The sequence below is a fragment of the Molothrus aeneus genome, chromosome 4 (assembly GCF_037042795.1).
Source record: "Molothrus aeneus isolate 106 chromosome 4, BPBGC_Maene_1.0, whole genome shotgun sequence".
Taxonomy (NCBI): Eukaryota; Metazoa; Chordata; class Aves; order Passeriformes; family Icteridae; genus Molothrus; species Molothrus aeneus.
In genome coordinates, this window is record NC_089649.1 from 48,891,066 (window position 1) to 48,914,928 (window position 23,863).

The 23,863-nt window shown below is 37.1% G+C and overlaps 1 protein-coding gene across 3 annotated transcripts; it reads right to left on the reverse strand.

The window, feature by feature from the left end:
* Nucleotides 1-1,579: 1,579 nt before the first annotated feature.
* Nucleotides 1,580-20,490, reverse strand: GUF1 (GTP binding elongation factor GUF1). Of its 3 annotated transcripts, none has more exons than XM_066548466.1 (17): nt 20,359-20,490; nt 18,976-19,087; nt 17,896-18,044; nt 17,610-17,690; nt 17,200-17,277; nt 16,288-16,371; nt 15,800-15,864; nt 13,807-14,010; nt 12,175-12,314; nt 10,918-11,041; nt 10,426-10,558; nt 8,955-9,098; nt 7,928-8,061; nt 5,955-6,056; nt 3,842-3,961; nt 2,918-2,954; nt 1,580-1,924 (listed from the first exon to the last, which is right to left on the reverse strand). In XM_066548466.1, the coding sequence occupies exons 1-17, from the start codon at nt 20,488-20,490 to the stop codon at nt 1,787-1,789; spliced, it is 1,977 nt and encodes a 658-aa protein (XP_066404563.1). In that variant the 3' UTR covers nt 1,580-1,786. The 3 variants fall into 3 exon arrangements, with proteins under 3 accessions (XP_066404563.1, XP_066404565.1, XP_066404564.1); XM_066548468.1 differs by having other exon boundaries at nt 17,200-17,268; nt 20,359-20,465; XM_066548467.1 differs by lacking the exon at nt 20,359-20,490 and adding an exon at nt 20,174-20,238.
* Nucleotides 20,491-23,863: the final 3,373 nt, after the last annotated feature.

The following is a 23,863-nucleotide window of genomic DNA, read 5'->3' on the forward strand; positions in this document are numbered from 1 at the left end:
ATATATGTACAAGTCCTCTCAGAATTAAGACTACAATTTGTATTTTTTTTCTGCCTCATGTGACTATGTAAAGCTAAAACAGATTCTCAAGGCAGCTCTATCCATCTATGTAACTCATTTAATTAGGTAACATACACTTGATGTGTCTGTCATTTAGCAAGGATATAATTTACTGTTTGGACAATCTCTAGCTCACCTTCAGTTTCTGCCTTATTCCTCAGTACAGAATCACTGCCTGTAGGTCTGGTTCAAGGAGTGGGGAGGACCTCATTTTAGCTCCTTTGCTCCTAGCATCTATCCCTGCAGCTGTAGTTCCTTAAATGCTGGCTTTTATAGGGGAGGAATAATAAATGTGTTAGAGAGCCTTTATCCACAGCATCCTTCCTTTCTTCAGGGTCAGTAGTAGCAGCTTAGGTACCTTTATTAAAGGTACAGATACCTTGTTCACATCCAGATCTTTGATTTTTCAGTGCACTTGAAACAGCTTCAAATAAAAAAAAACCCAAAACCTGAACAACCACAACCAAACAGAAAAAAGCCCCAACAAACCATTAACGTATCAGAATTCCCTCTCCCCTTTTTCTACACCCTGAAACTAATACAGGTTGAAAGGGAACATGTCCTGTTCCATTCCATCCCTCCAAAGATTTTCCCAATTCCTCCTTGTACACAGGCTGAAATAAAACTAGTTTATGATTAAGGTGTAGGTACAAGCCTAAATTTAAGGGCAGACTTTCCTGGTGACTGAGTACTTTAGTAGGTACGACTAGCAATCTGTTCTCTAATAAATATTTAATAACAAGAAATTAAGATTTGTGAAGAGCAAAAGTAGTCCCTGAAGATCAAAAAAATTAATGCAGTTTAAAAGTTTTTGGAGGTGGGTAAACAGTTGTAAATACAGTATATAGTAGGGTCATTAACTTATATTTATAATTGCCTTGTGTACACTTCCAAAAGTAACACTTCATGTTATGTATTATGCACACTACACTGCAGCATTTAACTGGGCATGCACTGACAAACTTTAGTATGTAAACAATATAAATAAAACTTCACCAACTACACCAAGATATGTTATAACCAAACCTTCACGTTAAATAATTTTTTTAAGGCCTGAATTGGTCTTACTAGTGGAACAGTTACAGATCCTGTGTTTTAATATATGAAAACTTACCATTTCCCTGGAGATGAGCACAGCTAGGCTGAACTAATGGTAAATTTACACACTTCAACTGGTTTAAAACAAACAGCGTTGGTTTTAAATTTAAAGAATTTTGATTTTTTCATCTGATGTGGTTTCCCAGCATCACGATTTCCTGACAACAGCAACTTTGGAGAAAGTGAAACAGGAAACAGCTTGATACTTTTGTGTCAGCAGTTCAAACTTTAAAAGAAAAAAACCAAATCAACACAGCATTGTTTGTCTATACATACCTTTAAATTATTTTTATAATCTTTTTGCCATATGGTTCCTCTCTATATATAGAGACTTGCAATGCAAAAAAAACCCCAAAATTATGTTCATTTTAAGTGCTAAAAGTATGAAAACAGTGGAAAAAAATGAAAATATAATGTGAACTTTTGGATGCAGTCAAGTAACTTTAATTTCATCATAATCTACAAATATATGTACATTTTTAAGTCAATTCATCTTCCCACACATACCAAATTCATTCCATTTAAAGTCACGTATGTTCCCTTTCACAGTGATAAATCCTGTATTAGCTCACTTTGCTACTGTCTGCAAAAAGCTGACATGATCTGGAAGATCAGATTTCACTGATCTCTACTTGTCAGTTTCTCTCTTTAGAACACGTATAAAAGCATCTCTTGGAACCTCAACATTGCCAATTTTTCTCATCAACTTCTTGCCTTCTGCTTGCCTCCTTAAAAGCTTCATTCTTCTTGTAATGTCACCACCATACTGTGGAAAAAAAAATTACTAAGCATAAATTATAACTGCAGCTACAGTACATTCTAGCCACACAAAACTCAATGGTTTAAAAATAGTCAGAAAGGCTGGTTATATTTTGACAAAAATATTACTTTATACTCCAAATAGTTTGGTCTAAATGCCACTAGTTAAAAAGAACAAGGAGGAAAATAAGCACATGAATTTGGACAACTGACTGTTGACCTCTGTCACCTAAATATATACATTGCTGTAAGCCTGGCTGACACTAGACAACACATTAGATCCAAATCCCCTTGGAATAGCAGCAGGATACCAGCTCAGATACACTGTGGCATCTTGACTAGCATTAGTGCTTACATCTAGAAAAATGACCTAAACCTTGTACAGTGCTGAACAGTCACCATCCCACAGCTGTGCTTAGCAGAATTCTATTGCAGTTGTGTGAAAGGGACACTTGTTTAATATTTTCCAATATGTTCACTTCAGAGAGTTAAAACCTAGCTAAGTAAGAGGCCTCACAGTTTTCCAACAGCTTTGTTGAATCTTGTCCACAGTCAACTATTGACATTTAAAGCTTTATTACAATGTATTACTGCAAACCTAAATAGAAGTTTAATCACAATCAAGTCTCAAAAGAAGCCCATTTATATTTCCTTCTATCACCTGAAAACCAATTTAGAAAATATAAAGTTACTTATATGCCTGTGTACACACACACATACACTGTTAGAAAATGATGAGATGATGAAACAGACACACTCAAAGTGTTTGACTGAAAATGCCATTACTTTATCTGATCCATTCTTCAAGCTGCAGCAACGTGTTACAAGAGTTGGATTTAAAAAAAAAAAAAATTAAAAGTATCTGTTGGAATTCCACAGACACTTAGGAGGCACAAGTAGAATATATCTTTGCTGGGTTTCTAGGAAGAGATGGGCATATCATCTTAGCAGGATTCTAAGGTACACAAATGTCAGAAATATGGAGAAAAAAAATACCTACACATTTTGCCACAACATTTTTTCTGTAAGGCTTCAGCCTGCAAAATAAAATAACACATACAGCTTAACATATTAGAACATCTGCATGTGAAGCTAAGTACTTGAGTTGTTAAAATGTTATTTGTTTTTCTCCTAATTTTGGAACATGCTTTGGCATCATAACATTTTCAGGTTTTGTATACAAAATATGAAGCTTTAAACAGAAGATGTAATTCACAGTTTTCAATTCTAGAAACATCACTTAGGACATATAATATGTACATAAAGAAATCACAGTCTTGGCTTTTTATCTGGAATTTCTGCTATGACTCACAGGAAGCATTACATCCCTGTGTATATACAAATATAAACAAATTCTTACAGCACTTATGCCCAAATCCTGACCTTTAATTATTTTACCACTACTTAAATCCTATTTAATCAGCAACAGAAAAATGAGAAACATAACATCCAGGAAATGGTTTGCTTTAAAGAAGCATGTGCTAGGACAATGTTTTTGTGTTCAGCTGAAACGTATTTCCTTTGGAACAGCACAAATCAGCTATTTTTTTGCTGACTCTCACAGCAAAGTATTCCACAACTAGCTAATTTTTTTCAGTAGTAAGAAACTTTTTCTACTGCCAGAGGAAGTAGACACTTGTGTTGGAAGTTACACTTTATCTACTAAGTGCAATTCTGACCCCAAGCAATCTAAAATAGAAATACAATTTCTTTGTATAAATTTAATTCAAAATGTTAAGTCAATAGTCACTGCTCAAATGTGTTTTTTTTTCTTCAAGTAGCATATATCAAGAAAAATACAACTTTATAGCGAAATCAAAGCCCTGTACTGTATAAAACTAGGTAAGACTTCACAAGTCTGTATTTTACACATCTTAAAATACAGACAGAAAAAAAAGAAGGGGAACAGAAGGGCTTCACTTACGTTTCTCTTGCAATGATTTTCTTGCCAATGGCAGCCTGGATGGCTATTTCAAACAACTGTCTAGGAATAGTCTCTTTTAAACGTTCACACAGGAGTTTACCAGCAGCATAGGCTTTATCGCTGAAAAAAAGGTCAGCAACACTAAAAATTTATACATTAATCAAACTGTTTGATTGAAGGATTTTGGTAGAGGTTTTCCTCTTCTTAACTCAGAAGATAAGCTGATCTGATCAAATTTTACATCTAATAAGTGGTCTCTGTATGTCACCTGTTTCATACTAACAGGTGATAAGACTGTATTAACCTCAGTATATAACATCATATCAAGTATTTATAAAAAACACCCTGATTATCCATCACAAATGAAGACATTTTGAATACTGCCACACCTTCAAGTGAAATTTTAAACTAGGTCAAGGAGAATTTTCATTGATCGTAGGCCCAAGTGGTCAAAAAACACACATTACAGAATGCTTTAAAAGTCTGGTTTTATATCACAAGAAAAAAATAAATTAACATACTCTTGTCATCTGCTAATAAAAATTATCTAACTGTATTCAAGATCTGCATATGCTTCAGGTTTTGGAAAGAGAAAACAACAAAAGGTCTGAAGAAGCTACTAACAGATACTTTCATAAGCTGTTAGAAAGAAATGGGTCTATCTGTATAAAAATATCCATATTTAGCAGACATTTTTACCAACATACATGTTTTCAGGTAGTGGCAATGTGACTCCTTGCTACCTGTATAGAGCAAACATTTAAACATGAAGTACTTGAGTCATGTTCTTTGAGCGTTACAGTTTTAAGAGGTACATATATTTACTTCTACAGTAAAACAATTGATAGTCATCTTAATACCAAGCTTGCAGTAATCTCTGTACTGCTTTCTCTATAAATGTTATTCAGCATAATTCTTACAGATGCAGTTTTTACAGTGGGAAGACTGAAAATACCTGCAGCAAGAGCAAAATGACTGCAACTATGAGTTTAAAAAAAACCAAACAACTGAAATCTAAACCCAAAAGAAAGTAAAGTGACTAAAACAGTTTTAGTGAATAAAACCAGTCAGTTTTAGTAAGTAAAACAGTTCAGGGTATGGGCTAAATTGATAAAAAAATACATGTTAAAGCAATAACTAACTTTTGCAAGGTGTCACACTCCATTTTGCATCTTTTCAGGTAGACTGCTAAACACTGCATGCTAATGAGAAATGCATTAACTAGCAATTGGATGCAAGACAGTTACTCCCCTTCAGCCCCATGATCCTTCTGAACAAGGCAAGGGGTTTATTCTCCTATGTCAGCTTTCTGGAGTTACAGAATTTTAAGGATTTCAAGATTGCAGTTATGTAAAAAAATATGAAAATATTCAAATATTTAGCCACTACAAGTATTTTAAGAAGGAAAACTAAACAACCCACAAAAGCAGGCATTAATGGAAAGGGATGCTGAAGTTACAGAAGGGAACCTTGTAAAAACCTTGTGAGAAGATAGGGCACAGGCTGGAAAGAGGAAAGGCATTATTCTCACCTCTAATGCCTGAAATGCTCATAGAAATGGAATCATTTTAGTAAAAAAATTCTGAGGTAATTGCATCCAGTAAATATTTACATTCTCCTGGTACTCTGTCTGGAAACACGGTAACAACGAATTTCTATGGAACAGGAATTAGTGGGAGAACAAAATCATTTTTTGTCAGTATTAAGCATCATAAATTACTCATCTGGCATCTCCTAGACTGGTCTGCATTTAAATTTTTCCAGCCCTTTAGAAGATTGGCATTTTGCATTTCTTTCTCTCTGCCCTACATTTTCCACAAAAATAAGATATCCAGTACTTAAGCTGAGAAAGAGAAATAAAAAAATTGCTATTATTATTTCCTAATTTTCATACTACAAAATACTTCTCTTTTTCAGTGGTAATGAAGGTGGTCAGATGGAAAAATCTTCAATGCTCATACACATTTTTCATATTAAGAGTAACACATATACCTAGAGTCATTTAGAATCATATAATCATTTAGGTCACTAAAGACCTTAAGATCATCGAGACCTATTAATAGACAATGTTTTCATTGTTATTCCTTTTGAATAAGGAATCCAGTAAACCTACTTGTGTATGATAGTTGCGAGTTCTTCAACTGGATTTCCATTTAGAAGAATATCCATTTTGATTAGGTCTGCTGATTGGTAACCTGCATCTTCATAATCAAAACTAAAAAAATAAAAGCAGTTCAAAAATTAGTCATGATATTGTATAAATTATATTTTGCATTCTTTGTTCCATAGATTTTATAGACAAATTTCTTAATAAAACACTTGAACTTTTTAATATAATGGGAGCACAGTTTTTAGTAGTCTCTCACTACTTCTTCACACTAGAAATGTACCACAGGTGATGTCCCCTCCAATGCAGAAAGAGGTCATCTTGACTTTGTGGATGTCCTTCCAATCTAATGAGCAATTAGAAATCTACATGCTTAATGCAGTCTTAAAGAACCCTTCAACACAGCTTTTGCACACCTAATGTCCTGAATGTCACAGGAATCAAACACCAATCCAGGACTGTCTTCTTTTCATCTTCTCATTTGACAAACTTTTTATGTGACCCCTATTGTCATCGTCTCTGACAACTAAGTTTTTCACTTCGTCTCCAAACCAGGCAACTATCTTTGGTAGGTGTAGGCCTTACTGTCTGTTAGTTTGCAAAAATTCTTAAAAATAGAAGAGATGAAGAGGTGATGTATGCAACAGACAGACAGACAGATAGATAGATAAACAGACAGACAGATAGATGGATCTTGTGTGTATAATTGTGGAGGATAATCAATATCACTGCAATGGGGTCAAATCTGAAGTATCAGAAAAGGGGGAGGAAAAATCCTTTGAGATTATTTCAAAGTACTTCTATCTTAGTCGGCTTAATAACCACAGATAGGTGAATGGATCCATATTACAGAAATATGATTACTGAGAGCACTACATACACAAGCTGTATTAAAGTGTCAATTAGGAAATAAAAACTAATAAATAAATAAGATAATGCAACATCATTGGCAATCATCCCCAAATCAAAGGAAACCCAACATAATTCTGCTAATGAGATAGGTTCTTGATAAACAGTTTAGGTTTTATGTAGTGGGGGAGTTAGATCCAGAGAGGAAATTCAAAATTTCCATCCCTCTGTTTCTTCTATCTTGCCTCTCCACTTTTGTTTATGCTTTTGCTGCATATATAAACCCGGGCAAGACATGTTTTACTTACATTTTTAAGACATAATTAAAGAAAACATTAACTCAAAGCAAATTCAGCCCTTCAATAAAATTCATTTTTATGTTTGTAAAATAAATAATGTAAGTAGGTATACCAGTTCCTATTGTGTAATTAATATCCTATTAATGACATCTCAATATACCAGGTTTGTGAGAGCCATTGAGCCTCCAGGGGCACAAGCTCATCGCCATGCAAGATCTTCCCTTCCATTAAACTCACAAAGGCTCTTCACAAACATCTGAGCACTGTACTAGACTCTGAATTCATAGCAGCCACCCACAACAGCAAATTTGTCTCAAAATACACAATTTTCTTTTTTCACAAAATAAAGCATGTATATAAAGTAAGTACTGTTTTTTTTAAATACCACATTGTTTTTACTGGCTTTAAATAATCAATGTTATTTTCCTTTTTCCAAGAGACAGTTCATACACTAAGTAGTACAGTTTCAGTGATTCCATTGAAAAAAATTGTCCAGTGTCACTTCAGACAAGGACAGACCATTTAGGTCTTACTCATATAGATGAACCAGTGCCACTCCAGGGGGCGCCCTTGAAAAATCCACTCATTGCCAAAAACAATGATTATTAGATAGTGACACACTTTTCATGTTTTTCAGACTTATTTCCATACATTTTCACAGTGAATCTAATCCATTCAAGATGAAGAGAGACTAGATTTGCAGCAGCACCAGAAAGGAATATTCTTTACTTCTGCCCTCCACAGCTGTTCCTCTGGCCTTTTTTTACCATACCACCCAACTTCAGGGTCCAGGGTGGGAGGAGGAGAAGGGGGAACAGGGGAGGTAGTTACCTTGCATAGCCAGAAGACAGAGACTTAAGAGCATCATAAAAATCCACCACAATTTCATTCAGTGGAAAGAGGAATTTTAGCATAACCCTGTTTTCATCAATGTACAACAGATCTTTCTGGACTGCCCTACGATCCTAGACAAATAAAAATTGTTTCAGTTTCCCTTGAAATTTTCTACCAAAAAAATACAAAGCAAATTAAAATGAACAGCAATCAAGCTACACAAGAGAATTCCTGTACTTAAGACCCAAAATAACTTTCTCATTGGTAGTTTGCTGAAGTCCCAGGACAAACTTCAGCACTGTAACAAATGAAGTGGTTATAACTAATGCTGAATTTCTGAAATCCTTAACAGCTTCTGCTTATTGCTGCCACTGTAGGACTTGCAGGCTCATCTTCTTTCCTCCCAGAAGGGTGTTCTTAAAGTTATTTTAGAAATTCTTTTCAAAAGATCTTATTCTTCACTGTACTGCTTTGTATTATGCATTTTGGAATGTTAAAAGCTAAGAAAAATATTGTGAAGTAATAATATAAATATAATATGCATGGCAGTTAAAACATTTGCAATTAGAAGTATTCCAAATACAGTTAGGCAAATTTGGCCATCGCTATCCTAAATTTACTTTCAGTGAAGTACTGAAAAAAGTACATGGACACATAGTCAGAAGTGTTGGCAGAAGTTGTATTCCCATGAATATACTTCTAAAAAAAACAAAACATCTTATTTCCCTGCTGCAGACTCCATTCATTCAGAAGAACAGAACTAGCTATGAATTAGTCTAGTACAGACCAAGCACTTTGTTGTCACTGAACTTCATCATTAACTTTTCCATTTATGGATTCTGTAGTTCAGAATTTTAGAAATAAAATGTTTAAAATTATTTTATCTTTCAAAAGTACCAAATAATTACTTCAAAGATACTATTTAAGTAGTAATATCTATTATCATACTATCTTGTGTCTTCACTTTAAGTATGAGGTGAAGAGCTTAATCATGCAAAGGAAAAAATTAAAACTATACACCAACCTGGCACAAGGTAATTATTTTCCCAATATATTCATGAGGTGTTACAATAGTACCAAGAACAGTTGGCTCCAAATATTCTGATACTGAAAATTTATCAGGAAACTGAGCAGGGTTGATAATAGTAATCTGGTCTTTTCCATACTCCTGAAAACAAACAAATAAACCAGATATTGTAATTTATTAGTAAGTAAAATGAACAGCAAAGGAGACAAATATAGCATTGAAAAAATGCTAAAAAATGTTTCAATTGCCTGAAAACATTGGTGCATTATGCAACCCAAGTTTAAACCAAGGAAGATTTTAGAAGAGATTTTTATAAAACATATAGAAGTCTGATATCAGCACATCCTTAAATATCATTATGCAGAAATTAGCTTTTGACTTGGGAAATGACAGAAATACAAAATGCCTTCCTATCCATCTTTCCAGGTCTCTCTCTCCCCTGTAAATTGAGGATCTTCTTTCTTACTTCATCCTGATCCTCTAAGTTACTATTACACAGCTTCAACAGAAGACCTGCTCTAAATATTTTATAGTTCAGTGGTGGGAACTTTCTCCCCTAAGCAGAACTTTGGCTCCCTCACATGCTGAAGTGGACTTAGAAATGAAGTTTTTGATTCCTGTGTAAGTGCTTTCATTACCTACGAAAGCACTGGGCTTTCGTAAGTAAGGGCTGGAGTTACCCTTCCAAGGTAAAAAGAAGGTTATGCTGCTTATTGTGTAAATGCAACTTCCCTCTCCTCCCTGTCCACTGACAGGGACCAAACTTACAGCATTGTTTGAAAAGAATCCCACATCAGCAGTCCAGAATCACACACTAAAGGTGTCAACTACTTCATTTCTAGCTGCTATTATGCCTGAGTAAGAAACCAAAACAACCAGAGAGATAAAAGGTTTATGCCTCACACCTTGCAAGTACAGAAACCTTTCTTATACAAGTTTTAGTAATTTGCAGGATAATCAGCCAGTCAATTCGCAGCCTCCTCTGTTAGCAGGGGCTCTAAGTCTACCTCTTTCTAAAACTCAAACACAGTAATTCTATTTACACCCAATTTAATGAAGTCAACACAGGCCCATTTAATTGTGATCAAAAAAATTCACTTTCACCAGCCCCTTGCCAATCTACAGTATCATCACAAGCTATTCCTAGAAACGTTCATGTTTTCTGATGGATAAAGCCTGGGAGATTATTTCACCTGCTTTTAATGCAGTTCAGTCAGTAAGCACTTAAAAGAACACAGCAAGGTATGTGTCCTATACTCCCATTTTCAAGGAAAAGTATAAGACATAAAAAGAGAGTGCATGAAATGAAACAGGAAAGAGCAGTTAACATCCTTAAAAAATTAAAAACTATTTAAATAATATACTGGTGTTTCTAATGCTTACTATAAAATACAGTACTAGCCTACATTTAAAAAAAGACTCTAGATGTTTATTATATTTACATAATTTTTTGATGAATTTAACATACCTTTATCAACTTTGCTGAGGAAAGAACAGCTTTATATGGAACTGTAGGTGCAGTCAAAATAACAGACATGTTATACTCTTGCTCCAAACGCTGATTAAAGACTTCCATATGTAGAAGACCAAGGAAACCCAATCTGGAAAAAAAATACCCTGTTGGTAAAAGTATTTGTGTATCCCCTGGAATTTCACAGTGATCTTTTTCACCCTCCAGCATGTTTACAGTGCTAGTATGGCAGTACCAGGCAAAGCAAACAATCTTCAAGGGACCAAATAATCATACAGTTGAAAAAGTCTTGGAGAACAAAAACTATTGATCACAAAAATTTTCATTCTCTGTGCAGAGAATGTAAGAAAATCAAATGAAATTAATGATCTTTATCATTTATTTGAATTACACTTACAATTTTGAATTAAGTTTAATTCTACCTTCAGTTTATTTAATCATGCATTCTTATGAACAGTTTAAACAATGAAAGCAGCACAGAAACCTCACCTCCATCCAGCTCCTAAGGCAAGGCTACTGTCACGATGAACAGTTACACTGGAGTCATTCAATGTCAGCCTTTCCAAAGCACTTTTGAGATTATTATATTCTGTTTGATCTATTGGATACATTCCTGTCAAAATATATTAAATAGAAGTGATGTGACAGAGAGCTTTAGCTACTGTGTACCTGGCTTTCAAATATGCCACTTACAGTTAACAGAGCAATAAAATCAGGAATAGTTACTTTCTGCTCCATCAGTTTTAAATGTGAAAAACAACATAAGGATTCTTTATTCCTCAAAAAAAATTAGTCAAAACATAAAAATGTTTTAGATTACCTCAAGAATTAACATCTAAACCATAATGGTAGGATCACTGTACTCCTCTAATCCTTCACATTTATGGAAGATTCGCGATTGAGTATAACCACTGTTTTGCAGTGTAAGTGTATAGACTTCACTGAGATGTTCCCTCAAAGCTAAGAGTGAGTGAAAAATAAAAAGCATCATTTCTAAGTTGCAAATATTTCTCTATTCTTTTGAAATTAATAAAAACAGCTATTTGTATAACTACTGCCTGAAATAGATTCTACTGTATCACTTTTCACATCCTTGTATGCTCAGAAAATGTCATCTACATCAAGATGCAACACTCATATACAAAAACATCATCTACATGCCTAGTCTCCATGAGACAGTTCGAGTGAGTTCTACACACTCCTTCACAACAGGTCTAGAAAATTATTTACAGAATTTTTTCTAAAGCCACCTTCTGTAGCATTTGTAGTAGTTACTGAAGCTAGTGACAACAGCTCAATAGAATTATTCAAGCTCAAAAAGTGAAATATTTTACAGGATCGTTCTGCGTATTAGCTCTGGCAGTTTACCATCTTTAACAAAAATGAAACAGCTGCTAAATTTTAAAAGAAGAAAAACCAACACAATAATTACAGGAACCTGATTATCAAGATGAATAATTCCCTCTATTTTTTTTAATTTTAACTCTTTTTTTCCAGTTATTAAGAGTTTACTGGCATAAGAAACAATAATCATGTTTGTGTTGTATTCATGCAAAACCAGTCAGCATTTATTACTTATCCTGCTAAGTCACAGGGAGAAAACACAAATTTACGTAAGTGATGTACCTCAGCTAAAATTCTAATTCTCCCTACTCTTAATATACAGTTTTCTTTTAAAAGCTCTAACAGCTCTTACTCTTGTCAATGGAAAAAAGTAACTCCTCTTTATATTGATTTACTCCTCACCTGCAAAAACCATTGGCTTCGCTGACTTAAAGCCAGGCAAAGGCTCCACTGGCTGTTTATACAAAAACAGTGTGTCTCCTATTTGGGCTTCTGTTACTTCTTTCATTCCAGCAATCAGGTACCCCACCTGTCCTGCATAGCTAAATAAAATTGTTATTATATGGACATGATTGTTGGCATTAGCAGTATTTCTACTATTTTCCTACTTGATTTAGCCCAGCCAGAAATTCAAATAAATCACCCCCTAAAAAGCCCATATCCAAAGTCCAGAAGTGAGATTTAAGTTGTTTCATCTCTGAGTTGTGAACAGTCTCAACTAGCTCTTTTTCTGTTACAGCTGAATAGTACATTTATGATCCTGGATTTTGAATACTGTGATGCTCTCAGTTTAAAAGCTGGAGCTAGACCCTTGAGAAGCTCCTAAGAAGAAACCAGAACAGTACCCAGCTGCCAGCACAGCAAGTTTCATATACCACTAGGATGAAACTAGACAAACGCTTTCCATCAGCACATTATGCTAATAGGAGGGGAATACATGGTAAATATTGAGTAAAACATAGTGTACTGGTTTTGGCTGGGATGGAGTAACTTTCTTCAAAGCAGCCTAGTATGGAGCTGTGTTTTGGAATTGTGACTTAAACAAGTGTTGATAACATACCAATGTTTAGGTGTTGCTGAGCAAGCCCTCTGGGTTTCTCACTGTGCTCCAGCAAGAAGACTGAGGGTATGCAAGAGACTGGGAGGTGACACAGCCAGGACAACAGACCCAAATTGGCCAAAAGGGCATTCCATACCACAAAATATCATGCTTAGCAATACAAAAGAAGTGTAGTCTTTCCAAGGATTTTACTTGTAGACTAGCAGGACATCAGTCTGCTTGTGGGCGGTGGCGAATTTGGACTGTCTTTGCATCATTTGTTTTTATTTCTTTTTTTTTCTCCTTCATTTATTAAACTGCCTTTATCTCAATCCACAGGTACCTCCTCAGTTCTCATCTTGCTAGGGTTGGGGAGTGAGCAGCGGGCTGGCTGGACTGGTTCAACCCAGCAGACACAGTAATGTAACCTGAAAATGACCCCAGTAAAGTCATTAATGTGTACTTGGATGCACACTGGTAAAACTTCTCCACTGATTCTAAGTACCTGATTTTCTTCCCACTGCTGCCATTGAGAAGCCAGTTTCTGGAAGCTGTTGCATTCATGGATTTTAAGTTTTCCACCCTCAAAATATGCTGCAGCAATAACTAAGATGAAGCCCTATTCCCTTCCACTCTCAAACAGGGCAGTTCCTAGAAATAAATTGGACAGCTGAATAAGAATATCGAACACTAGTCTTTAAACACTTAGCTGTCCAGATGTTCCATGTACTACAGAAGATAATGGATTCCTCCCACAGCAATGCCCCAAAAGCACTGCCTAAAACCTTCTGCTTCAGCATGCCCAAAATAAAAAATGACACAGAGGACTAAATTGCAAAGAGTAATTATTAAAAAAACCCACCACCAAAGAAAAAGAACAAAAACCTAGACATCTTCCAGTTTTTACCTCTCAAAGCAAAAATGAAACAGAAATGCAGGACATTGTAGCTTAACCCAATATATTATTTTTTCCACTGTAAGAAGTTTTTACTTACAGCTTATGTGTTGGCTGTTCATTTGGAGTCAGAATTCCAACTTCATGAACTTCATATCTTTTCTTAGTGTGTGCAGACACAATTTTCTGTCCCTTTGCAATCTCCCCACCAAAGAGCGCAATGTTAGCTATGACACCTCGGTAGTGGTCAAAGGTAGAGTCAAATACTAAGGCTTTCAGTGGATCAGCAGTATTACATTGGGGTCTGTCACCAAAATAAATTAGAACAATGTATTATGCAGTGTGTTTTCATTCACTATTGAATGAGCAAGCATGCCCACCCCAAACACTTTCACAGAATCACACTAGAATGGAAGGGATTTCCAGTATCACCTGATCCAACTTTTCTTGGCAAAAACATTCTTGGCTTAACAAATGGCCTAGCACCCTGCCCAAACAAACCAGAGAGTGTCCAATGTTGTGGAATCCACCACTTTCCTGAAGAGATTATTCCAATGGCTCTTTGTAGCTACTGTTTAAATACCAGGACACAGCAAAAGGTCTCCCTTAAGCCTTCTTTTTCCAAGGCTGAACATATCCTTTTTTCTAAAGCTTTCCTCAAAGGGCAGACTGCCCAGTCTTTCAATCATCTCTGTGGCCCTTCTTCAGCTGGTCCATATTTTCCACACAGAAGTGACAAAAACCAAACACAGTATTCCAGGTGTGGACTGACCACCACTGAGCAGAGTGGGATAATGACTTCTTCATCTCTGCTGTTGATGTCCCTGTCCTTGATGTCCCAAGGCAACCCAGCATGCTGTTGTCTTTCTTTGCTGCAGCAGAACACTGTTCAATCACATTGACTTTGTTGTCCCCAAAGACCTCTGGGTCCATTTCCACAGAGCTGCTCCCCAGCTAGGTAGATTCCAGCCTGTGTTGTCCAGGTGCTAGACCTTTGCCTCTGTTGAATTTCATAGGGTTCTTTTTTAGCCCACTCTTCCAGCCTATCTAGGACTTCCTGTAAAGTTGCTCCCCCTTTCTGAAGTGTCTACTTCCCCTCTCAGTTTGGTATCACTGGCAAAATTCACTAGGGTACACATCCCAACTTCCAGATCACTTAAAAGAAATAGCATTGAACCCAATGTGGAACCCTGGCAGACCCTATTTGTGGCCAGTCTGAAAAGAAACTATTTACCACCACCCGCTGGATGCAGCCTGTCAGACAGTTCCCATGACACAGACCACTCCAGACTGTAACACAGTGGTTTCTCCAGGAGTCTGTGAGAAACCTTATCAAAAACCTTTAAGATCCAGATAGAGAGAAACCCAGGTAGCCACTGTCCACCGCTCACACTACACAGCAGGTTACTCTGCTGTAGAAAGTGATCAGGTTTGTCAAGCACAATACACCCTTTGGTGAATCCCTGCTCGCTTTTCCCAATCACTTCATCTGACTTGTCATAGCCCCTGGGAGGATTTGTTCCATACCATTTCCAGGGACTGCAGTAAGACTGATGGGCCTATAAATTCCTGGATCCTCCTTTAAGTTCTTCTAGTAAATTCGACATTAGCATTCTTCCAGTCTTCTGGGATGTCCCCTGATCTCCAGGACTTCTCAAAGATTACAAAGAGCAGCTTTGCACAGACACAGCCAGTTCTCCTACAATCCTCAGGTGGATACTATCAGGGCCAATAGATGCACAGGGGTCAGGCCCCTGTAACAGTTCACATACCAACTCCTTCTTTGCTGACAGTGGGTCTGTGCATCAACCTGCATTTTTGCTCCCCAGGCCTAAAGCCCAACAGTGCTGGTAAAGACAGAGGTGAAAAAAATGTCCCTCTGCTTTTCAGCCTCACTGGTGACTAATTCACCTCTCCCATTTAAGAACAAGTCACTATTTTCCTTCTGTTTCTCCTACATCTATCTATAAAATATTTTTTTAAATTAGATGCATATTAAGTGTAAAACTACTTCCAATACTGTATAAATACAACTCATGATTTCCAAATTACTTTTAAAGGTTAATTAGACACATAATTAAATACAGACTTACGGTGGGATCTTCTCAATGACCTTTTGAAGAACTTTTTCAACATTTGTTCCTTGTTTAGCAGAAATCTAAAACAAATCAAACAACAACTTTATAAGACACATCTTACACTTATTAATTAAATAGTGTCATGTTAACTTAGACAGTTTGGGTGGTACTCATAAAAGCACTCAAAAGGACACTCTAGAATGCTATGACTAAGAAATACTGTCTCTACTGAATGGCAATTATTTTTATGACAGAAATGAAAATCATTTATGGATTGACAGTGAGAAATAATTTAAAATCCTGGATTCTAATCCTGAAAAATACTAGAATTTTTAGCTGAGAGTTATTTTCTCCACTCTTACAGGAGACAAAATTTAAAGAAATTCTTATGTCAGACAAGAACAGGCAGACATGTAGCACTCTCTTAATTTACAACATGCACATGTCACATGTTAGTTACAAAGTTATATTATCAGGCATGTTATAAAACTCAGAGATCTTACCCTTATGCATTCATCTGTAGGGATATCAAACAGCTTCTCAATTTGTTTTTCAACTCTTTCAGGGTCTGCATTTTTCAAGTCAATCTGTAAAACAACAAACTGCTAAATATACAAGAAACCAGATCTCCCACATCATCCAGTACTGTACAAAAAGTACAGTAGAAAGTACAAAAAGAACAGCAAAGTACAGCAAAGAACCTTTATGTATTTATGAGTAAACACTGTCCATCTTTAGGAAAACATCAATATTCATTTTATAAAGTCTTCCTTCCTTGATTTTGGGAAGGATCCTGTCCATAACCAGTCTCATTTTGGCTTGTTTCATTAGGGAAAACACCTTTGTCCACGAGTTGGTAAAAATCTTTAGTTTACACAGTAATTTGAAATCATTAAGAGCTACCTACACTGTTTATAGGATTACATATTAAGTACAAAATAAATCTACAAAAAGCAATTAACATAAGCTGAGCAGTAATTAATCTTGTGATTCCAATAACACAGCTTTCAAAATTGTATAAAAAGTAACACTTAGAATTTCTTTTAAAATTAAGACTCCACTTTTTAAATATTGAGCTCTAGTCATGTCATTTCCTCAATATTAATGAACTTTTAACATCACCAATTCCAAGCATAAACCCAGCACTGCAAAGTCCACTACTAATCATGTCCTTAAGTGCTACATTTTTAAATACCTAAATGTATTTCATGAAATTAAAAATTTCACAGCAGTTAAATTGTAAAATTTTACACAGAGAGCAAATACAGAAAATTCCTAGTAATGTTAAATCTAAATCCTATAAATATTATAATAAATCACTTTCTTTACTTCTCTTTGAGTTTACATTTCTGATCAGCACTATACACATTTAAACAACCCAAGTATTTAATAAAAAATGCTAATAACTTTATTACCTTATTTATGACAGGAATTATTGAAAGCTGTGCTTCAAAGGCAAGATAGAAGTTTGCCACTGTCTGAGCCTGAATACCCTAGAAAATAACATTGTAGAGTTTAACACAGAAATCTCCTCAGTTTTGGTGTGGTTTTGGGGAGTATTTTCAGGCATACTATACAATTTAAGATTACATTGCTATTCTATCAACTCTTTCATTTAGGAGATGGATAAATAAAAGGTGATTGATCATATGCAACTGCTTTAAAATCCCACTACTATTTTTCTGCAATGTAATACTTTCATGGCAATAGCCCAGGGGCAGAAACACTGCCAGAAAAACAAAAAAAAAAATCCCACAACCTAGTTTCCCTCTAGCTAAAGGAAATCCTGAAATACTAAATAAAAACCAAGAATTAAGTACTACACCTCATTTGCATCCACCACAAGTATGACACCTTGACAAGCAGATAGTGACCGTGATACTTCATAGCTGAAATCTACGTGGCCCTATGGAGAAAACAGATGTTTACAATTTCAGGTATTTTTGCAAAGATTTCTGTACTGCATTGTTTTCATTTGTATATTTGTATAATGAAGTTTACATTCTTATAAAAGAGGAATTGAATAAACACAGGAAGCCAGAAATCTCCTACTTTTAACTATAAGGACATTTAGATTTGTGTGATTTCAACACTGTTTATATTTAACTTACTGGTGTGTCAATAAGATTTAAGAGGTAGTTTATTCCTTCATGATTGTAAAAGAGAGATGCAGATTGGGCTTTAACTGTAATTCCTCTTTCACGTTCCACTTGAAGTTTATCCAGCACTTGTTTATTACGGTCAGTTTTAGAAATTGTTCCTAAAAAATAAGGAAAATAAAAGCTTTATTACCTAATTTACTACATAAATCTTGAAAATGCCATTAACCAAAAGTTAACCAAGAGCAAATGAAGCTTTCCCATATAATTAAGCTAAACAAAGATTTTCAATCAAAAACAAAAGAGTGCATCAACTCTTTACATTTGTCAAATAAAGTTTACACAATAAAGTTATATAAAATACTAACCTGAATAAGCAGGATAAAAAACATCATCTAAGAGATTAAGAAGAAGGAAAAATTCCCTTGAATTGTAAATAATTTTGATACTTAAGGAAACTTCCCCTCCTATCACTGAGGAAGAGTGGCCCACCGCTCTAAAATCAATCTCAAGAGCCAGATGAGCATTAGCATAGAGTGACAGACCTAAATTCAAAATCCCATTCTATCACAGGCATCAGGCAAAAATGCTCATGCTGATGATACATGGGAGGTAATCATAAAAAATAACTTTGATCAGAATTTTCTCTCCCTGGTTTTGTTTCATTCATCCTTAAATGCGAGTCCAGAACTCCCAGGTCATGACAGTCCCACCCCTTCTGTCCACATCAACCACAGCAGTAAACATCATAAACTTAACATGTACTGTTCTAATGGATGACTGGTTAGAGTGACAGGAGATACATCTTCAACAAGGAAGATGTTGAAACAAGAAACATCTTCAAACTCCTTTTCAGAGTCTTTCCAAAATATGTACTTCTTTAAATGAATTACACACTTCTTTATGCCTACGTGTAGGCAGATCTCAACCATAAAGTTCATATATCTGTAACACTACACAACTGAGAGCTTAAAAACCCAAGCAACACTAGGAGAGCAAAAATATTAGAAATTTTAGTATAATCAACGGTACACAAACTTAAGATGCCACCTTCCATGTCAAGAAAAGGTAGCATAAAATGAGAATGCTTACCTGTAATTTCCAGCAATCTGTCTGCTAGTGTACTTTTGCCATGATCTACATGAGCTATAATACTGAAGTTTCTAATGCTTTCAACAGGATATGTTGACATATCTATTTCTTCCTGAAAAACAGGAATTTCTTTTCATAAATCAAGGTTACAGTCTCTATATAGCATATGACCTGGCCTTTAAAAAAACAAATTAATTATTTTAACATTTTTTCTCTAGAAGTAGTACAGGTCGAACAGAGATACAAAAGCTTGAATTGTCACCATTGTTTAAAATGTCAGCATTTCACTTCAGTCATACAGACACATGTATTCTTTTATCACTAAACAATTATGAACTATGCTGGAAAGTATGCAAAAGGTACTATGCTCCTACGTACATAGGGAGCTGGAAAATTTTGTTTTAGTTTCACATTGGTGAAACTACTAAACTTCAGGATTAAGAAAACTGGATTCAGGGGGCCATTAAGGACATCATTCTTCACAAGCATGATAGGAACACAGAGCCATTATCTAGAGACTCAGCGAGTAGTAACTTTATCACAAGGAGCAAGCAGACAGTGAAAAAGGATGCTACAGTGTGGAAGGTGCCAATCCACACACAAAAGTCAAAGTACTTTATTTATTTACAGTTCTGTGCAGAAAGGGGCACTTGGTGGAAAATCCACAAAGCCAGCAAACAACTATCAAAATGTCATACTATTTATACATTTTAGCAAACAAAGGCATTATTATCGACTGCCTAAAAGTTACATAGTTCTTTTAATTCGTATTCTATTGGTTAAATGATTCCCTCACTTATGCTAGTTAGCCAGCATGGTCTGTTTCTCTTGAGTCGGTGGGTTTCTCGGGTCTATGGTCGTGATCTTCCCCAGCCAGAGCCTATTTCAGCACACTTGCTGAGTTGACTGTGTTAGTTCTTTCCTTATCCTGGGATCTCTGTCCTTCTGGCCCGTGAATTCTGCCTTCTTTGTGCCCACTACTAACAATACATCGTTCTCTCCAAGCTCTGTTAACCCGTCCCTAGAACCGAGATCACTGAAACATGTCAAGCCCTACACCTTAGCAAGGCAGTTCTACCAAGCAGTAACGCATCCGTCTCACTCCTGGACTCCAGCGTGGGCCGCCTGTCAATGCGGCGAGCCCAGGGGTCTGGCAGCAGCCGGCGTGGGGCAGGAGCCCGGGCTGCCGCGCACGCACCTTGCCGCGGGAGCCGTAGGGCCGCCCGCGGACTCACCTTGCCGCGGGAGCCGTAGGGCCGCCCGCGGACTCACCTTGCCGCGGGAGCCGTAGGGCCGCCCGCGGACTCACCTTGCCGCGGGAGCCGTAGGGCCGCCCGCGGACTCACCTTGCCGCGGGAGCCGTAGGGCCGCCCGCGGACTCACCTTGCCGCGGGAGCTGTAGGGCCGCCCACACGCCGCGGGCAGCCAGGGCTGACGGCAGAGCGGGGCGGCGGCGGGGCCGGGGCTCGGCAGCCGTGCCCCCCAGCGCAGCGCCGCCCTGCCGGCGAGGGCCATGGCGCGGGCAGCAGCTCAGCTCAGCCCAGCTCAGCCCAGCCCGCCAGGGCCGGTACCCTCAGGCCGGACCGGGCGCGCCGCGCAGGGCGGGCGCAGCGGCCCGGAAGGGACGGGGCGGGACGGGACGGGAGGCGGCGGCGGCCGCGCTGTGACGCGGCGGAAGCACTGTCGGGGCACTCGGTGGGAGTGAGGGACGGGGCTGCCGCGAGTTCCTGCTCTGCGGGCGATGGGTTTATTGCATGCGATTCGGGCCGCTCTGCTGGCATATGGCTGTTGTGGCCGTCAAAGCTGAGCTTTGTTAAATTCTGGAAGCAGAAGAGTGTTGCATTCTCAGACGCGATTTCCGTGTGCTACTCTTCATCACAGTCTTTGCGGGTCTTCCAGCTACTTTCCTAGCTTGTATCATTCCTTATTTGGCGTTTATTAGTGACCGCGCGTTCCGCTGTTTTTTCTTGAAATTTTTGCATTAAGGTTTCACAGACCTGGGAAAACGTGCAGGCAAGGGTCGCTGTTCTGTTCACATATATTGGCTCCTCCTTTCTCTTTTGCTCAGTCTAATTAAGATTTCGGCTGTAGCTATGTAAAATATTTCAGAATTTTTTTCAAAATATTTTTTCAATGCCATCAGACTACTTAGCTAAGAAAGCTTCAAATATTTAATCAGATTCACATTCTAGGCATGTGCCAAATGAAGCAAGACAGTAAATTTTGAGGGCAAAATCATTTAAAGGAGGTTTAATATCAGGATATGAGTATAAAATTTTTACTCCTTTTTAACTTAGAAGGATTTGGTCTGAAAAGGCTGCATAAAAGGGATAGGTAGTGCAGACAGCAGGAATTCCATGTAAAATGACTTAGGATTGTGCAGTAATGAATTTGTTAATGTAGTTCACTGCTGGGCTGATCCCATGGAATTTGGGTAGTAATGGACAAAGAGAGTCCTTTGGCAAATTCATGAAAATGTATAGACAAGGAGAAGTATGTCCTTGAATGGTGAATGAATGCAACAGGAACCAAGAATCCAAAGCCATGATCCAGAGCAGGCATATGAGCATAGGAACTGTATTTGGAGGAAAACATTCTCCCTGCTACACACAGATTTAAGTTTGGTGCACTGTAGGTATTGGCTTACCTTTGTGCAATAGCAGAGAACACCAATACACAGCAATACTGTCATTCCTAAAGGGGTAAATGTCTTCACTGTCCTAAGGAACATGAATATCAAAAAAAAAATTAAGAAAGTGTTCTATTAGCTGGAATTAAACTAATATGTTTAAATACCGTATTAAAGAGAGAGCACTCTCTTGCACTGAGCAATTTATACAGATGGCTGATTTCAGCAATTTCAGAACAGCAGCAGGGGTAGCTAAGCCACATGTTCACACTACCAGGATGTGTGTAGGGATGTGCAAAATCATGTAGCCTCAAAAATAACTGAAAACCAGCATAATTCAAATCAAATAGGTTGCACTTGCACTCCATATCTACACCTTAGAGAACAAAGGCTTGTGTTTGCACCACATGCACACTCAGCTGGCTGGATTCAAGGAGCTGTGCTGGAGTAACTCAATGAGCTCATGTGCTGCATCTTCATCCTGGAACTTGTCCTATTGTCATCGAGTGAACGGCTGTGGAATGACTGCTGGTCCATGCTGTGAGACAGCAGCCCTTAGTGTAAAGCTATTTGCAATATTTTAGAGTTCTGAGATAGATGAAGAAAAACTGGGATAGAACTGCATTTCAAGCATGACTCCTAATCATATGAACAAAATATATTAACTAGAATTTCAGATTGGAGGTCCATCATAAGCTAGGATAGAGCATAGAAAAATTACAGTCATCTGTCTTTATTTTCACTTTTCAGCTCAGATAAATATATGAATCAAATATTAAGATTTTTGATCAATTTGAGCTCTATATGCAATGGAACACATTCACTGGAAATACTATAGAACAATGTGCACTTCATCAGAATAATAAATATTAAAGTATTTATGTGACAGCAAGCCAGAAGCAAGAAATATTAATTTTCAAGTGATCATTTACATGTCAAAATATGATGGATGGATGCACACATTTCCTGAACATCAAAAGCCATTTGTTGTAATGAGGATAAATTAAATGTACCTGTCACTAGCTGCCTTCACTAATACTGGAGCCAACCATATAAATGGTAAATTCAGATGCTTACAGATTCCTGACTGAAAAGGTGAAAACAAAATACAAGCACGTCTGATTCCCAAGTATCTTGTTTCAACTACATTTGATTGCAGGTGTTGAATGTCCTACCAATAACATTTAAGTTGAAGACACAATGTAATTGCCATAAATGCAAACCAGTTAGTGTTATGTATTATTTCCTGGCAGTTGTGTTCAATAGAAACAAATATGCTCCCTAATGACATGGTTTCATAGCCTGAGTTTTAATAGGAATTGTGTTTTCCCATAAAGTGAAAATATTGCAAAATTAAGCATTTACCCAGGCAGGGATCAGAGTTACCTGCTAAACTTCTGTGAAAGTCACACAGGGTGAAATAGCACACCCTAACACAATGAGTAATACAAAAGGCAAAGAAGCATTTCCTTGGTAGTGAGGTATGAACTGATAAAATGCAACTAGGATTTCATAATGTAAAATATGTAAGATACATATGCGTGCAGAAGGCCAAACAGATCCGTAATCGGTGGTATCTGTGAAACACAGCAGAGACTGCACCACTTGCTACTCAATCATCATTTGGAAGCAATCTTTGATAGCACTCTGAGATTGTGGAAATGCAGAAATAAGAACAAAGCAACATTCAATAGCTGTAAGTAAAAAAAAAAAAAAAAAAAAAAAAAAAAGAGATTGTTTCTTTATTTCATTGGTGAGGATTTCTGTAACAGAACAGACTTCTATTTTACACAAGTACTTACTGTGCAAATGCAATGGCTGGGACAAAAGCCGTTCTTCTCACTGGAAGCACTGCTGCCAGCAGATGCTAAAAGGGGATTACTACCTAAAAGATAACGTTGGCAGAAATTTCACCATCTGTAAAATACATTCTCCTAAGCCAAATTCAAAGACTTGATATGGCACAGTAATGACCTGAATTAAAAGGACAAAGTTTACCCAGGAAAACACCTGAAGTCTCAAACTAAACATATTACAGGACAGGTCACTAACATTGGTCTTCTAAATAAATGTCTATGTGGCAGAGTGAGGTGCCTGAACAGACACCTTAATTAACTAACCTGGTCTGCCAGTTTTTTAGCTGGAGTAGTCACCCAGTTTTCCTCAGGGTATTTTGTGGGAAATTGGCAGAAGAAATGCAGCACTCAATATGAGTGATCAGCAAGTCTCGAACTTTATTGATAGTTCACACATATTTAC